This window comes from Cricetulus griseus, chromosome 3, assembly GCF_003668045.3.
Source record: "Cricetulus griseus strain 17A/GY chromosome 3, alternate assembly CriGri-PICRH-1.0, whole genome shotgun sequence".
NCBI lineage: Eukaryota > Metazoa > Chordata > Mammalia > Rodentia > Cricetidae > Cricetulus > Cricetulus griseus.
This window is the reverse complement of record NC_048596.1, coordinates 202,563,078-202,581,349: the sequence shown is the minus strand read 5'-3', so window position 1 is coordinate 202,581,349 and position 18,272 is coordinate 202,563,078. Positions and strand designations below refer to the sequence as shown.

Below are 18,272 nucleotides of genomic sequence, written 5' to 3'. Positions count from 1 at the left end.
AGCATGAAATCAGAGTTTAAAGTGTGGAAGCACTTGGAAAGGCAGGCTTATTATTTGTGGGACTTTACGTCAGTGTATAAGGAAAGGAGGGGAGATGGAATTGTCTCTGGCATGCAACTGTGGGACTCGGTGGCACAGCAGGATCATTGCATTAGGCACATGGACAGTCTCAGAAGCACATCCTGCATCCAGCTAGCCGTAAATGTCTCATTTTGCCTAATTGTGCAGATGTGTGGTCAGTGCGTACTAAGATATTCTGAGCCAAATTTCTACTTTTAGTTATTATATTAAAGTACAGAGCAGTGTGTACAGTAAGAAGGCTAATTGTCTCACTCAGGTCCCTTCTTTAAAAGTGCGGAGAACTGAAGGTAATCCTTAGTTAGTATCTGGATGCCGACTGATTCATCACAGACAGTGGGCATAAGAGCAGGACATGGAAGAGTGTGTGCTGACCCCTTATCAGCAGTTTCCTCTTCCAGTGTCTCAGCTCATCACTTTAGCTTCCAACCAGCTCCAGCGCCCTGTCAGGTGCTCAGTATCTGAGAGATGCCCCCGTGGGTCTCTTAGCAACATCTACGTCTTCTTCCCCATGTAAGCGCTCCGGGACATCTCCAGGCTGAGGCCAGCCTCACACTCTGTGTCCCATGGGTGCCGAGTGGGGACAACTCAGGTCAGACTGCAGCCTTTACCTCATAGAACTGTCTCCTCTCTAGCGGACAACACACAAAAAGCCTTGAGTTTTACGTCTAGGTCTTTCCTTCAGGGAGGCTCCATGTCTGCCTGGCTTTGCAGAGGTTTTGTGCTCCTGAAATCAAGAATCCTAACGTTTCTATTTAGCCTTCACAGCCCTTCTTTAATCTACCAAAGCATATCCCAGAGGGACTTCCCATCTTGTCCAGTCTTCACTGGAAAGGCTTGTAGCCCTCATCTTGAGACACACCAGAGAGGGAGAGCTGATGTCAAAGCCCCAGCATCCTTCTGTATACACAGAAGCTATGGAGATTTGTGAACAGGAGGTGTTAAGTAAAGAAGTAAGGTACAGGGATGGAGAGATGGCTCAGAGGTTAAAAGCACTGACTGCTCTTCCAGAGGTCCTGAGTTCAATTCCCAGCACCCACATGGTGGCTCAGAACCATCTATAATGAGATCTGGTGCCCTCTTCCCGCCTGCAGGTATACATGCAGGCAAAACATTGTATATATAATAAATAAATCTTTAAAAAGAAGGTACAGGCTTAGAGCTCAAAAGTGTGTGTGTGTGTGTGTGTGTGTGTGTGTGTGTGAGAGAGAGAGAGAGAGAGAGAGAGAGAGAGAGAGAGAGAGCACATGCCCATGTACATGTGTCATGTGTGTGTGTGGAGGCAAAATGTCAACCTTGAGTGTCATTCCTCAGGAGCCATCTACCTTGTTTTTTTGAGTCAGGGTCTTTTACTGGCCTGGAACTAGCTCAATGAACTAGGGTGTCTGGCTAGAGAGCCCCACGGATCACTTCTCTCTGCTTCCCTGGTGTTGGGATTACAAGTGCTTGTCGCTATGATTGTCTTTTTAAAAATATGTGTCCTAGAGAGCAAACTTGGTCCTCATTCTTGCATAAAAGGCACTGCCAACCCTCAAGGTCAGAGTGTTGAGCTTAACACAGTATTGAATATTGAATAAGTAATTTGCAGTTAGACATTGATGTATTGTATGGAGGTTACCTCAGGGTCTAGAGGGAAGACATAGGAGGTCTCCGGATAATCCACCAAGACCCCAACCTTATCAAAGGGCAGCTCACTGTTTCAGCATCTGAGCATAAGATAGTGGATTGCTTCTGGGTAAAATCCTTACCAGTCTCATTTCTGCCTGCCCTCAGGGAGTGATGACAACAACCTTAACTCCATCTTCTATGAGCACCTGACACGGACGCTGCAGGAGTCGCTCTGTGGAGACCTGGTGCTTGGCCGTTGGGGCAACTACAGCTCTGGTGACTGCTTCATTTTGGCTTCAGATGACCTCAATGCCTTCGTCCACCTGATCGAAATTGGAAATGGTCTTGTCACCTTTCAGCTTCGAGGACTAGAGTTCCGAGGTAGGCGTTTCTATGTTTGCAGCATTGCTGGAACTCAGTGCGCTAGGGTAAGGACCATGCAGAGTGTTGCTTAGAAGCCACCATTGGGGGTGGGGAGATGGCTCCATCACTAAAAGCATTCACTACTCTTGCAGAGACCTGAGTTTGATTTCCAGCATCCAGACTGGGAGGCTCACAAGCACCTGACTCCAGTTCCAGGGAGTCTGATAAAACTTGGCCTCTGTGGGCTCCTGGACTCTCTATGCATCGTCACACGCATACACAGAAATAAAAATGAATAAAACAAATCTTTTAGAAAAGAAGCCACCATGAACAAAGAAGGATTGGGGACTGTCCTGCTGCATGGGGATTAAGGCTACCTCTACTTTGAGCAGGCATGTTGACGTAAGCATACCCCAGTCAGCTGGGAAAACAGTGATGCCTTCTGATCTGTCCTCTGCTCTCTGATCTGCCCAGATGGAGCATTCTCACCACTCTGGTAAAGAGCCATTCCTGCTAATTTTCCCCACTGTTGCAGATTGTATCCCCATAAGCCATGAGCCCCAGTGAACACCCCCTTTCTCAAATTGCTTTAAGCCAAGTTATTTTACCGCAGCAGTGAGAAAAATAATTAATATAGAGCCAATAGAATGATAGCTCAAAGTAAAGTGGTAGAAAAAAATAACCATGTCACCTTGTCCTGTGTTATGGGGACAGAGAGGCATGGTTTGCTTGAGACCAAATTACCACAACATACTGGATTCCTAAAACCTTAGAGGAAAAAATATAGAAGGGGATTCCCAGCATGACCAAGGTTGGGGCTATGTAAGCAGGTTTCTGGGAGGGGATATTGGTTATGGTTTACGACTTTGTCCTCTTCCAGTCAACCACAATGGGCATGTCACCTGACTGTAAAATCAGTGCAGAAGCCATGTCTTGAGGGTAAAATGGCAGTTAACTCGCCTGCATCCCACACCTTCTCCTTCAGTACATTTTCTCTGACCTAGTTTGATCATAGTTTTAAACATGGCGACTTAAAAGCCCTGTAGCTTGACAAAATTCAAGTTCTGAGGAAGAACTAAGTTGACCCCAAAGGACTGTTACTGGGTTTGTTTCTCATTGCAACATCTGTTACAATATTCCCACGGAGGGTCTGCTTTCTTCTTGGGTGGTGTTGTGGATTTCTTTTTCTTCTTTCTACTTTTCTTATGAATTCCCTGTTTTCTGAAAGAGCAGGTTTTATTTTGGTCAAATTTAATCTACTTGGGCGCTGCCTGGGGCAGTCAAAGCACAGACACAGTCTCTCTCTGGAAATCTATCGAGGAAGCCAGTAGAGGGAATGAGAATTGTTTGCACATTCACACCGTGCTCTGCCTCTCTCTCTCCCTCTCCCTCCCTCTCTCCCTTTCTCCTACCCTCCCTCTCCCATGCTGGGGATCAAACTTAGAACTGCGTGCATGCCAGGCAATGCTCTATCTCCTGGCTATACAATCTTAGAAAGAAAGAAATCTACCCCAGAGGAAAGCAGCAACCCAAGGTCATGGGGAAGTGTCCTCTGGCCACCCCAATCCCAGTTCCCTGAAAGAGAAGCACCAAGTCAGCAGGAGGCCTTAGTGTCAAGCTACAGAAATCAACCCATTTTAGCATAAGAGGAGAAGGGTTTATGGGAAATATATCCAGGGATGAAAACTTTTTGGGCAGCATGGGAGAGCTTGTGGCTATTGGGCAAGTTCAAATCTAAAATCACACAACAGCAGCTGGAGAGATGGCTCAGGGGTTAAGAGCACTTGGTACTCTTCCCCCAAACTTGATTTTAGTTCTCAGCACCATCCCCAGGGGGTCTGATGCCCTTTTCTGACTCTTTGAGCACTTGCATACACATGGCACACTCATACACACTAGCATAGACAACACACACACACACACACACACACACACACACACGCCCACACACACACTATATATATAATTAAACTTACATGGCAGTTACAAAGGAGACTCATCTCCCCATTGGACCCAGGACTGCCCCCACATCGAGGACCCCCAAGCTTTGACACTGGCTACTACTATCCGTGGAGAGTGATAAATAGCTTCTACCACCGCTTCTTCTCCTCCATGCACCCGTATCACCTGCCTCTCTATGCTGTCAGCTTAGTCAGAGTCCGGGTCAAGTAGACCAAGTCACCAAAGTCAAGGTCACATACATGTGCTCTGTGTCACAGGGTGCCTTGCTTTTCATTCCTCATAGTGAGAGATGGTCACCGACTTAAGTGGTGGGTATGTCCATTGAAGAAAGGCCAACTGCTCTAACAATACGGCTGAGCGCCAAGTCTGTGACACAATGTGCGTTTGCTTTGCCAATGTAGAGGTGGCAGGACACAGAGACTCCATTTAACATCACCAGGAGTCCCAGTCAGTGCTTCCTTTTACACCGCTTTCAAGGCCACATCGAGTATCAGTGTGGAGCTTGGCAGCAAGTGGAAGAGTGCAGGGAAGGTATTACAGGCCAGGCTTGAGCATGAAACAGGCCATTTCCTTCTATGTTTTATGGCCCCCTATATAAGTGATGTGAGTACCTGGAAAATCAAGCAGAGCTCTTGTTGGAGTTTGCCATCCTTCTGCGATCCTTTAGTTAGTCAGGTGATCTGGGCAGGCGGCTTAGCCATTTCTGTGAGAAGAGGGTAAGCATGCACAGTGAGTCACTGTGCTTCTCTCAGCAAGGGCACCCACCTCACCAGGGTCCCTTAAGGTAATTATTCAAAAGTTGACAGATTAATATCACCTGAAAGTCCAAGTCAGGGTAATAGACAAAGTGTGTGCCAGTGGGCACCAAGTCTACTGACTAGATACTGCCTGAAGGGGAAGGGGAGGGGCAGAAGATTCAGTAGATACTGTCTAGAGGTGAGAGGTCGGAGGAAGGAGCCAAGGCATTGCCTGTGACCTGGGGGCTCAGGAGAGAGCACCTTGAAGGTGGCAGCTACTCTCAGGAGAGGCATTGTCCTCCCTCCCACCCACTAATGAATGGCTAAAGGAAACCTAGGGAGATGAAGAAGGGCCCTGAGCTTACGGCTAGATCAGGGTGCAGCTGGGCAGCCATGTGGCTGTCCATCTGGACACCCTGCCTGTGGGGTACTCGCTTGAAATCTGTTCCACAGTATTTACTTGGTACAGACACTCAGTAATTGTCTCTCATGCAGCCTTCTGAAAGCTCCACACACTTTCCCAACTGGAAAAACCAATCTACTTTCATACCTGTGCCTTCAGCAGACATCCTGGGTGACTTGGCTTTATAGGGCTTTGGTTTCTGCCCCAGAGCTTTAATGTGACTTTGAGCTCTTTGGCAGCTCTGACTTAAAGACACAATGGTGACCACCAGATGGCGTGCCTAGGAGGGAGATGGAGTTTCTTCTCTGCTACAGTTGACATAATCCCTCTTGGGGAGCATATGCTGCATGGCTAACCCAGGACTCAAAGCCACAGCTGGCCTCAAAGGAGCAGCAAAGCAGCCATCAAATCCCTGCTGAAGTGTCTGTCACTGTCGGTGTCAGGTGGTCACTGTCCTGTCACAGTGCCGGTGTCAGGTGGGCACTGTCCTGTCACTGTCAGTGTCAGGTGGACACTGTCCTGTCACAGTGCCGGTGTCAGGTGGTCACTGTCCTGTCACAGTGCTGGTGTCAGGTGGGCACTGTCCTGTCACAGTGCTGGTGTCAGGTGGTCACTGTCCTGTCACAGTGCTGGTGTCAGGTGGTCACTGTTCTGTCACAGTGCTGGTGTCAGGTGGTCACTATCCTGTCACTGTCAGTGTCAGGTGGGCTCTGTCCTGTCACAGTGCTGGTGTCAGGTGGTCACTGTTCTGTCACAGTGCTGGTGTCAGGTGGTCACTGTCCTGTCACAGTGCCGGTGTCAGGTGGGCACTGTCCTGTCACAGTGCTGGTGTCAGGTGGTCACTGTTCTGTCACAGTGCTGGTGTCAGGTGGTCACTGTTCTGTCACAGTGCTGGTGTCAGGTGGGCACTATCCTATCACTGTCAGTGTCAGGTGGTCACTGTCCTGTCACTGTCAGTGTCAGGTGGACACTGTCCTGTCACAGTGCTGGTGTCAGGTGGGCACTGTTCTGTCACAGTGCCGGTGTCAGGTGGTCACTGTCCTGTCACAGTGCTGGTGTCAGGTGGTCACTGTTCTGTCACAGTGCTGGTGTCAGGTGGGCACTATCCTATCACTGTCAGTGTCAGGTGGTCACTGTCCTGTCACTGTCAGTGTCAGGTGGACACTGTCCTGTCACAGTGCCGGTGTCAGGTGGTCACTGTCCTGTCACAGTGCTGGTGTCAGGTGGACACTGTTCTGTCACAGTGCTGGTGTCAGGTGGGCACTAGCCCACCACTGTCATAGGACCTGACACCAGATGAATGAACTGAGCAGGGAATCGGGTATGGATTTTATAATGCATGAAAGAAATCACTTAGGCTAGTGGTGACCCTTTTAAACAGACATGTTAAGATTATGGTTAAGACATGGTTTCCCCTAAGCCATGCTGGCTCTGAGTGTGATTGGGGCTAACAAAGGAGAGTCACAAAGGAAGCCAAGAGCGGGGAGCTCCAAATATTTATATGAGCAAAGATGTGACCGATATTACAGCGCTTGGCTAGGCTAAGAAATGAGAAAAGCAACAAAATGAGGGAGGAGGAAGCAGGGCTCCAGTGAGAGCATCAAAGGGCTGTGAGCCCAGGAAATAGACAGTAGACTCAGTAGTCGAAATACTAGAGGAGACAAAGTGGCCACTGGAGGCTTGGCTGCTAGTCATAGGGAAGCAAGTTTTGGTAAACCATGTCTAGAGGTGTTTCCATGAGTATGAGGGGAAGAGGGAAGGAGACAAGAAGGAAGGAAGCAAGGAGCAGAGGAAATAGGGAGAATGGAGGGAAGAAGAAGGGGAGCAAGAAAGGGAGGGAAGGAACTGGGAAGGAAGAAGAGGGAGGGGAGAGGGAGGAGGAGAGAGGGGGTTGAAAGAGAGGAAGGAAGGGGAGAAGGGAAAAGGGAGGACTTAAAGAGAAGGAGTGGAAAGGGAGGACAAAAGGGGGGTGGACACAGGAGAGAAAAGGAGGAAGGTGAGGAGGGAAGGGAGTGGAGAGAGATGAGGAGGGGGGAGGGCCGGAGGGAATAGAGAGAAGAAAGAAGGAGGAGGGATGAGATTGAATAAGGAAAGACTGAAATAAGGGATGTCTAAACATTCTAAAAGTCTATTTGATGTTAAATTTTTAAAACTCATTTTCTCAGAATCCCTTCAGACTTTAATGTGGCCCCACCCTGCAGGCCATTCATCAGCATCTTGATGGCCCTTGCAGAAGGGACGCTGAAAGCACAGGCAATTACTAGGGTGAAGCCACCCACTCCCATTGGAGCTGGGAGATATCAAAAAGCAAGATTTATGCTCCTGTCTGTGGAGATGTTATCAGCTTTCTCACAGTTTGGCTGACCCCCATAACCACTGGCCCATGGGGACGTGTGAAAATATCCGTGTAGCCTAATCTTATCCAAAGCAAATCCAAACCCAGAGCTTTATCTTAACTGGCAGATCCACACACAGCTCTCTCACTAATCTTGAAACTCTAAATTTTCTTCCTCTTGGCAACAGTCATCTCTTTGTCATGCCTTTCAGTTTTATGTCTACATAGCTTGAGTAGTCTGTTGACTCCTGGGTTCCAAACTTCATCCATAAAGTAGGGTGCTGTTCCCCATGTATGCTAGCACATGTAGTTCCCTTCCTTTCTAATTGGAGGAGCCAAAAGCGTGTTGGCATATATGGCAGATCTAGGTGGACAGGGCATGTCCCATGGGCTCTAGAAGAGTCTCTGCCACCTTAGCACCCTGCCCTCAGGAAGGCTGTGTGAGGAGGAGGCTGTTCTGAATGGCCCATGAACTAGGAACACCCATCCTCCGAGTCCAGTTGGCTGAGTGCTCTTCTGGCCTGTAAACAGAATGGAAGTCAGGAGGTCTGATTCCCAGAGATGATCACAGAATTATACATTTCAACATTTGTTGTGCACTATGCTGCCTGGTGTGTTTGGAAGCTTTGATTAATTCCACTTATTAAATATATGTGTGTATAGGTGTGTGTAAATTTGTGTGTATGACCTTTGTGTGTATTTTTGTACGTTTGTAGAGGCCAGAGATTATTGTGTTTGAGAAAAAGTCTCTCACTGAATCAGGAGCTCAGGGACTTGGCTAGTCTTGCTGGCCAGCAAGCTTCAGGGATTGCCCTGCCCCTGCATCCGAACACTGGGATTATAGGCTTGAGCTACACACCTCAACATCTTGTCTCTTATGTGGGTGCTGGGGCTCTGGACTCAGGTCCCTGCACTCTTACAACTCCCACTGAACTACTTCCCCAGCTCTCTGGAAACTTGCCTTTCATTGTTTGGAGAGTTTTTAACACTTAAGACACCAGTTTTAAACTCTAAAGGACCAGACTCCTCTGTTCTAAAGGAGATGTGGTTCTGGGGAACTGCAGGACATAGTACAGAAAGGGGGTTCTCACCTCTCTCATCTGCATGACCAGGGAGGTATGTGCATCCCATGAGACCCCCCAAATGCCACCTTCCTAAGTTGATAAGTGCCACATAATTGGATGCTGTCCAGAAACCAGTTGAATGCTATTGCTGTTTATGTAGAGGCATCACACCATGCTCAAAAATCTAGCTTGTCTAGCACAACACAGGGAAAAGCCTGTTCTTAAGGCCATATCTAAATGCAAAGCAAATTCCTACAGACTCCATGGGATTAAAAAAAATGTTATTATAGAAAAAACTTTCTGTTGTACTCAGAAAGCAAACAAGTTATAAACCACTCTGACACACTTAACATGCTTTTGTGTTTTCTTCTCCTCCTGCACACTGGGCCAGTGTTCACCTCCATTCTCAAGGTCATTGCTGAAAGAGGCTGGGGCAATGTTGCTGAAGTGTGGGACTAAGAAGTGCAGGAGAAGCTGCTCATGAAAGAAAGCAAGACAACGCGGGCGGAGCCTGGGGGTGGGGCACTGAGCCAGCAGGGGCTCTGGCTTTGGCTATTCTGGGACAGATCAGAGATCACATCCACAAACTGGTGCCACCACCAAGATCAAAGAGCATAGCCCTGTGGGTCCTGGGATCAAACTAAGGTTTTTAGGATTAATAGCAAAAACCTTTACCCACTGAGCCATCTCACTGGCCCCAAGAAGCTCTCTAGATTTTATCAGATATAATTAATATTCTTTACAACCCCATTCAAATCAATCCTAGCCCATGTCTTATCTACTTTTTTGCTGTTGTTATTTTTTGTTTGTTTGTTTTTCAAGCAGGGTCTGATGCAGCCCAGGCTTGTTTCAAATTCACTATGTAGCTGAGGAAGGCCTTGAACTCTGGGTGCTCCTATCTTCACCTCCCAAGTGCTGGATTACAAGCATGTCCCAGAACATCTGGTTTTATATTTTGCAGTACTAGGGTGAAGCCAGGACCTTGCACATACTAGGTGACGCACATCCTACTGAGCCACATCCCTAGGCCCTCATGACTTTTTTAATAAAGAAAGGGTTTAGAAAGCACAAGAGGGTCATTTAGCTCAGTGTCATTTCACTAGTGACCCTTAGTGTGGGGTTTGGGCTGAAGCTGTCCTTTGCTTCAATGCTGTCTGGATTCTAGACACCCTGCTGTGTTCATGCTCTTAGTGACATTAGCCAAGGTTTTGATAAATGGGCTCCTACAGATTTCTAGACTGTGTGCTTGGTCTTTTGATCCTATGTATAGGGTGTTCTAGTCTCATTGGTTTTTATTAGATTCTGTACATTGTCCCCACCATGCTAAGTTCATTTTCAATCCTAAATATGTCTTCAAGGGGATATCTAGGGGACCCCATGTCATCAGCATACAATCTATTTCCTTCCAAGTCTTTATGAAAATGTTGAAGAAGACATGGCCTCCATTTACAGAAGCTGATCTTGCCCCCATTCTCATGAGAACTACTCTGAAAACATACCTGGTCCACAGTCTACAGCATGCCCTGATCTCAGCGTGGGGTGGGGTGGCCTAAGGTTAGGGACACCCTTTATGAATCACCTTCCCAGACAAAGAAGAGTGGAGCCCTCAAAGCCTGGCAGCAGCATCTCCCACAGAGAATCCTTCTATAGTAACCCTGCGCAGCAGGCACCTGGTTGCTCTGGGGACATATCCCATTGCCACCTTTCTGAGTCTTCTCTCTACTTGGTTATCATCTACAGTGCAAGGCCATTTCTTAGGGTTTATAGGGTTAATCAGAGAGTTATGACATTGGGAGAAGAGGCAGGTTCTCAGTGAAGCAGCTCAGAACTTTCAAATGCTAACACTACAACACACGTACCTCTAACTGCTTTTCACTGTATAAGATCCAGAAACAAACCTTAGGCTAACCCAAGTCCTGTCACTGTTTGATCAAGGGAAGGCCAGTGGGATGGCTCAGCACATAAAGGTAACTGCTTCCAAGTCTAACAACTTGGGTTCAATTCCAGAGACCCACATGGTAGAGGAAAAGAACTGAGTCTAGCTGGCTGTCTCCTGAATTCTGCATGCACACTGTGGCACTGGAGCTCCCCTTAAAAAAGATAAATGTACCCCCCACACACAAATGATGTAAGCCAGATGTGCAGCCTGAGACTGTAATCACAAGGTTACGATGAACCCACAGCAGGAGCCTTACAATGGCCTTTGAGCTGGAAAGCTTTGGAAAGACGAAGACAGGAACTTCAGTTAGTGGATCCTCTCTGGCCCAATGCTCAGAAAAGCTCCAGGTTAGCCCACTTCATAGGTGCAATCAGCTCTCTCCTCTCTCTCACACTCATCCTGAGTTTGAGGCCACATAGCACAGCCTTTAAGTGAGGGCAGAGATAAAGCCCACAGAAATGAAAGGCTATGCATTTCTTCTTCCCGTGTTAGCTGAAAAGGTAGGGTGCAGTTCCCGAATACAAGGCTCAGGTTAACCTGGGCAGAATGCAGTTTTCATTCCCACCTCAATGTTCTTTGTTCTTGACCCAGTTGACCTGTCTTGTTCCATGGTTCATATTATTTTCTTTCTATGATGTATTGAAAGCTTCCTTCCCCTCTCCTCTGGTCTCCACTCCGTCATTTGTCTAGGAAGGTACTCCAGGCAGGTATCTCTGACCTCAGGTTGTCTCACCAAAGACAGGTGATTCTTCAAGTCTTCATTATCAAGTCTCTGGCCACCATGAAGGTGTGTATCTACCCAAACACAAACATAGAGAAGAGAGGAAAGTAGGAATGATTGTGAACTGATAAAAAAAGCCCAGTTCAGTGGCACACACCTCAACTCCAGTTCTGGGGAGGCAGTTCACACCTGTCTGTAACTCCAGTTCCAGATTGTCTGATGCCTTCTTCTGACCTCTTTGTGATCTAATGCCTCTTGTGTCCTTGGCCAGGAACCTACTGCCAGCAGAGGGAGGTGGAGGCCATCATGGAAGGTGATGAGGATGACAGAGGCTGCTGCTGCTGCAAACCTGGCCACCTACCACACCTGTTGTCCTGCAATGCTGCCTTTCACCTGCGCTGGCTCACCTGGGAGATCACACGCACACAGTATATCCTGGAGGGCTACCGCATCATTGACAACAATGCAGCCACCATGCTGCAGGTGTTTGACCTTCGAAGGGTGCTTGTCCGATACTATGTCAAGGTATAATGTGCTTCACAACACTATGGGTGAAGCCTAGGAAGTGGGGGCAGGGGTTGAGACGCAGGGTTCCCAAAAAGCTCTATGCAAAGTGGCATGCATGAGGAGGTTTCCACCTAGCTCCCCAAGGAGAGATGCAACCAGGCTTGTTCTTTCTTGAAAAACACAGCAGGACTTTGTGTTAACCTAAACCTGGGCACAGAAGGTTGACTGCAACTTTGACTGTCTGTCCATTTCCACCACAGCAGGGTGGACTTGTTATGATGGCCAATTTAAATATCCAGAGCTCATCAGCAGGACCCATGTTGGAGTTACACAGTAAATCATTTGCTGCTGTGCAAATGTCCCAGCTTAGAAGCAGAATTTTGGACTGGAGATGTAGCTCAGCTTGCAGAGTACTTACCTAGCATGCACAAAGCCCTCGGTTCAATCCACAGCACTGCATAAAACCCCGTGTTGTGGCGTACATCTATAATCCCAGCACTCAGGAGGTGGAGGAAGGAGGATCAGAAGTTCAAGGTCATCCTTGACTACCCAGAGTTCCAGACCATGCTACAAAAGACCCTGTCTGAAACATTAGATCTAAAGGTTAGAAAGAACAGTGATTTAAAAGAGAGAGAGAAAGGAGGTGGAGAGAGCGGGGTGGGGAAAAAGAAGGGAAGGGAGGAAAGGGAAGAAAAGAAGAAATGTACAGCTTGGATGCCCTGTGGAGAAAAATGAGATTGTGGTCCAGGGTTCCTAGTGCTGGCCTGGGCTGAGCTGTGTGAGAAGCAGGGACTAGAAGGTCAGGAGAGAGCAGAGGCAATCCTTGTGATAGCGCCTATGCTACGAGAAGCTACGGATGGTGACAAGCCTACTGAGGGCTCCACAATTGAATGCTGTCCTGTGTGGTGTCTCTACAGCCACCAGGCCGATCCATGTGAAGCAAGAGGGAAATCTGGTTCAGCATGACTCACTAGCCAGTGTTAGTTCCAACTTCTAGAGTCTAACCCCAGGCAATTTATTTTATGCATATTAAAGTACAGCACAATTTGGGAAAAAAATTTCCTGATGAAAATAACTCAATCTTTGTGTACCACAAAGCTTACTACATGATCTCATTGAAACTCTTTTCTAAGTATATGTGACCTCTTCCATAAAGATGAGTTCTACTGACTGAGAAACAGTGCTCAAGATAAAGGAGGAAGAGTCTGGGATAAACATGAGAGTCTGGGGGATTCAGGTGTGTCCTGGCCCTACAGATAACGCAGAAGTCACCAGGCTATTAGCTGCATCCATTCCCAGCGGTCTGGGCAGCTTGGCTATATATTTTTTCTTTTGAAGAGACAACCCTGCATGTTTAACATTCCTGGTTTCCGTAGTGATTATCTATGAGCAAAAGGACCTCATGCCCTCTATGCTGTGCTGAGAGCCAAAAGGGACCCACCAGAGGCCTCAGACCCCTGCCAGCCAAAGCTGTCTTTGATAGAGACAGAGATGTCTCCCCTTAGCCCCTGAGCCATCTTTCCAGCCCCTTCTTACTGAGACCCAATAAATCAAAAAAGTAAAGTCTTCCTGGCTGTCAACTGGCAACAAAATCTCACAGTCTTGCTTGCTTTCTGCAGAGCATAATATACTACATGGTCACTTCCCCCAAACTCCTCTCGTGGGTCAAGAATGAACCCCTGCTGAAGTCCCTACAACCCTTCGCCAAGTGGCATCACATCGAGCGTGACCTTGCAATGTTTAACGTCAACATCGATGATGACTATGTCCCATGTCTCCAGGGGATCACACGGGCGAGTTACTGCACTGTGTTCCTCGAGTGGATCCAGTACTGCGCAGGGAAAAGACAGGAGGTAGGAAGGGATCTGGGGCTAAGCCACTGAGTAAAAGCCTAGAAAGCAAGGGTCTTTAACCTCCTCTCTCTTACTGAATTCCAGGATAGATAATAAGAAAATAAGGTGAGAAATTTTTGAATAAATGTTTAGCACTGAAGCAAGTAATTGGGAGATAACACATTATGTCTCCAGTGACAGAGCTTTGAAAGGATTCATGCCTTTAAATGGTGCCCAGGGTCAGTACAGTTTAAGCCTCTAGGATAGCATCAAGATACAAAATTGTATTTTGTATGTATGTGTTTGGGTGGGGGGGTGACTCATGTCGGTAACCCTAGTGCTAGTGAGGTGGCACTAAAACAGGAGGATTGCTGAGGGTTTATTGGCTACCAACCTAGTACCAAACCAGGTTTAGTGAGCTCCAGGTTTAGTGAGAAACCCCATCTCAAGAGAATCATGTGGAGAGTGTCCCTGTGGACACACACACACACACACACACACACACACAGAGAGAGAGAGAGAGAGAGAGAGAGTGAGAGAGAGAGAGAGAGAGAGAGAGAGAGAGAGAGAGACTAATAAATTAATTAAACTGAATCAATTTGCATTTGGAGGGCTCAGTGGCAGAAGGCTTGCCTGACATTGTGCAAGACCCTGGATTTAATACCCAACACTACCAACAAAACAAAATGATTAAATTTTTGTTACAATTTTATCAATTTTATTTTATTTGGTGTCTGTGGGTGTGCACATGTATGTGGAGGACAGAGGTAAGTGTCTGGTGCGCCTCCCTTAGTCACTCTCCACCTTGCTTTTGAGACAGGGTTTTTCTGATCCTGGAGATCTCTAGTTTATACAGATTAGCCAGCAAGCTCCAGGAATCCTTGTCTCTATTTTCCCAGACCTGGGATTACAGAAGCCCCCAAGTTTTCCCAGGAAGTCTTGGGATCTGAACTCCAGTCTTTATGCTTGAGAAGCAAGTCAGACATGTTAGCTCATGTCTATATTTTTAGAAGTGGGGAGGCTGAGGCAGAAGACCGTCTAGTTCTAGGCTACATAGTGAGTTCCAGGCAGGCCTGGGTTACATGGCAAGCCATTGTCTCAAAACAGACTTTTTTGTTATTATTAATTTTGAGATTGCCCTGTGACATACTTCTTTGCTGGTGTCAGGAAGATTTCCTGAGCACATTGACTCACGGACATGCCATCTGCTCAGCGATTGGATGGTCCAGGTGCTTGTATAACTATCATTTTACAGGGCAGTGCTCGTGTACTGAGTACACATCTGAAGGCTCATCTTCTAGAGATGACACCCAGTAATGGCTGCTCACAGACGGAAGTGACAGAGCGAAACAGGGAATGGGTGTCCACCCACTTTGTTTGCTGAAGGCTGAGTCCAGGAATGTTGTTATAGGAAAGAGGATGAGAGCAACAATCCTAGCAGCTAACAGAGTCTATAGATGGTGGAAAAGATAAAAAACCACAGCACTGACTTCTCAGGGTCAGGAAGCCAATCACAGCTAGGGATATGGGATGTTGGCTGGAAAAAAAAGGACAGTAAGCAGAAATATATATATATATATATATATATATATATATATATATATATATATATTTCTCCCCACGGAGCTAGGCATTGAACCTGGGGCATTGCCATACTAATCAGCTGATCTACCATTCATTGACCTATATGTCTGCCTCATCCTCTTTTCTTCTTTATATTTTGAGACAGGCTCTTGCCAAGTTGCCCAGGATGGCCTCTAATACATTCTATAGTTCAAGCAGACTATGAACTGACAGTCCTCCTGCCTCAGCCTTCTGGGTAGCTGGGCTTGCAGACCTGTACCACCAGGCCTGAGTTTGACTTCATATAATTGTTAATTAATCATTGTTTTTGCATCCATGGTCTGTTAGAAGGGCCATTATCGGGGGAGAAAAGAAAAGTCCTACTTGATCTGGCTTTCTGAAGGTCTTCTTCCATGTTAGGAGCCAGTAATGGCGGGCATTCTTGAGAGGGCATGGTCTGACAGTGTTAGTGACCTAAACCTGTCATAATATGTAATCCCAGGGACTTTGCTCATCAAACCTAACCTTTGTCACCTTGCTCTAGGGAAGTACCTGTTGTGGTTTGAATGTGAGATATCTTCTCTATAGGCTCATGTGTTTGAACACTTGGTCCTTCAGTGGTGTTGTTGTTTGGGAAGGTGGAATCCCTTTAAGGCATCTTAAAGGGATGTGGAATCTTTAAGGCAGGCTGTCTTAGTCACTGTTCTACTTCTGTGAAGAGACACCATGGCCCAGGCAACCCTTATAAAAGAAGGCATTTGACTGGGGGGCTTGCTTTTAGTCCATCGTGGTGGAGGGCATGGTGGACAGAGTCAGACACGGTGCTAGAGAGATAACTGAGAGTTCTACACCCTGATCCATAGGCAGAGGGAGAGAAACTGGTCCTGGCTTGGGCTTTTAAAACCTCAAAGTCACCTCCAGTGACTCACTTCCTCTAACAAAGCCACACCTCCTAATCCTTCTCAAATAGTGCCACTCTCTGGTGATAAAGCACTCAAATATATGAGCCCATAGGGGCCATTTTTATCCAAACCACCACATAGGCTTTGAGGCTTTATGGCCTACCTACATCCTATTCATGTTCTACTTCCTGACTGCACACATGACCAGCCTCTTGCTTCCATGCCTTCGCCGTCATGGATGGACTGTGCCTCTTCTGTGGGCCAGAATAATGCCCTTCTTCCTTAAATTGCTTCTTGTCAGAAATATCATGACAGCATTGAGGAAAGTAAGTAATATGCTTTCCCCATGCATATCTTTCCATGTCCAACCATAAGAGAGACTGCCTTGGGCGGCAAGACTTCAGAGGTGTCTGGTTAGTTACAGCGTCCATGTACAAGTCTGCTTCAGCTGCACACATGAGAACCTGGGTGACATCTGAGGTCACATCCTTGTTCTTTCAGCTCTCCAAGGCCCTGGACCATGTGGACAGTGATGAAGACTCACCTCTGGTGACACTTTCTTTTGCCCTCTGCATTCTGGGAAGGCGAGCTCTGGGAACAGCAGCACACAATATGGCCATGAGGTACCCGGGAGACAGTTGGGACGTCTCAGGCTTGTGCACGTCCTGGGGTTTGTGTTTGATGGATTCTGTCAGTCATTTTCCTTATTTCTAAACTGGCCTGCTGCTCTCAAGCCTCTCAGATGCATCTTTTCTCGGGAAATCAGGTTGGGTCTGCAAAATGTTTCTTGTCATTGCAAACTTTAGTCTGTTGCGTTTGGAAATATTAATATGGGCAGTTAGAACACAGGGGTCCCAGGTCTCAAATCTTCCAGGTTATAAGGGTTGGGCTAAGAATACAAGGAAAAGGCTTATCTAAGGGTTCAACCCCCAAGACTGCATAAGCCATGCATGGTGATATACACCTGTAATTCCTGCACTCTGGAGGTAGAGGCAGAGGCCAGAAGTTCAAGGTCATTCTCTGCTACATAGTGAGTTCAAGGCCAGTCTGAGATACATGAGACTCCGACTTAAAATAAAATGATTGCAAGCCTCCTATGGATGTTTGCCAGGTGCCTAGCAAAGTTGATAGTTGGGAAAGGTTCATCCCCATCTCTTTTCCCTAGCCCCTTTTCACCCTCTGTCCCCTGAGCAGGATCTGTCACAGACAAGCTCTACTACCCCCTCTTTTCCAGCTAAGATGCCCTAACTAGTGACATCCAACCCTCAATCACTGGACATCAGTAGCTATTGTGTGGTTTAATCTTTGGTACTCAGCACTGCAGAAACTGATAGGGGAAAGATGCAAGCTCCTGACTTACGGAATTAAAATTAGGTTGTCAGCTGAAATCATAAGGGTGCATAAGGGAACATTTGAATTAAAAAAAAAACAGGAGAAAAATTGGGCTGTGGGTAGAGTTTATTTTCAGGTCCTTGCCTAGCGTGTATGGGATCCCTGGTTCCCATACTTACCTAGCATGTATGAGTCCCAGCACTGGAGGAAAACAAGAAGGAAGGAAGGAGAGAAGGAAAGAGCCCTGGAGTTGCTCTGCTAATCCACTGTCTCCCACTTCCTCCCACCTGCTTAGCTTCTGTGTTGCCCAGCCCTGTGCTGGGCTGTAGTGCTAGAAGCTGCCTGGGCATTAGCTGTGTGACGGCTCAGGTGTATTCTTAGCTCAGGAAAGTTGTATCTTTTTTAGTGGCACCATGTTTTCTCCTGCCCACGTGGACCCTTTCCCATGGCATGGTTACCAACCCGTACCCTCAGTGTCCAGGTCACTAGGACACGCCTGCATCTCTCAACTTCAACCATTGGGCCCAAAGGACAAAATGAATGACACAGTTGTTTATTGGGAATTGTCCCCAACCTGTCAACAACTCTCTAATTCACAATGAAAAATAAGGTCCGGGGAGATGGTTTGGGATAAAGTGCTTGCACAGAATGGGGACCTGAGTTCAGCTCCCCTTACCCACTTCAAAATCTGGGTATGATATTATGCACACCTGAGAGCCTAGTGCTGGGAGGCAGAGCCAGGGGGACATGGGGAGTAAAGTTTCTGGACCACATCCCTTCACTCCCAGGAAAGCACCTGCCCTGAAGGAACAGCGGGGCATTCTGAGTGTTCTTCACCACCTAGGAACAAGCCAGGCTCTCCTGTGAGAATATTTTGATTTTAGAACCCAATGACTCTAACACATCCATGATGGCAATAGTTGAGA

General features: G+C 47.1%; 1 protein-coding gene across 2 annotated transcripts in view; it reads left to right on the top strand.

Annotated features, from left to right (window-relative positions):
- Window positions 1-18,272, top strand: part of Pcnx2 (pecanex 2) — a 159,118-nt gene that overhangs the window by 126,685 nt on the left and 14,161 nt on the right. Inside the window, exons 25-28 of one of the 2 annotated variants that reach the window (XM_027404801.2) lie at window positions 1,852-2,067; window positions 11,482-11,735; window positions 13,337-13,570; window positions 16,516-16,637. In XM_027404801.2, the coding sequence (XP_027260602.1) occupies window positions 1,852-2,067; window positions 11,482-11,735; window positions 13,337-13,570; window positions 16,516-16,637 (826 nt within the window). The remainder of the gene's footprint in view (window positions 1-1,851; window positions 2,068-11,481; window positions 11,736-13,336; window positions 13,571-16,515; window positions 16,638-18,272) is intronic. The other variant, XM_035442761.1, reaches the window with a different exon arrangement.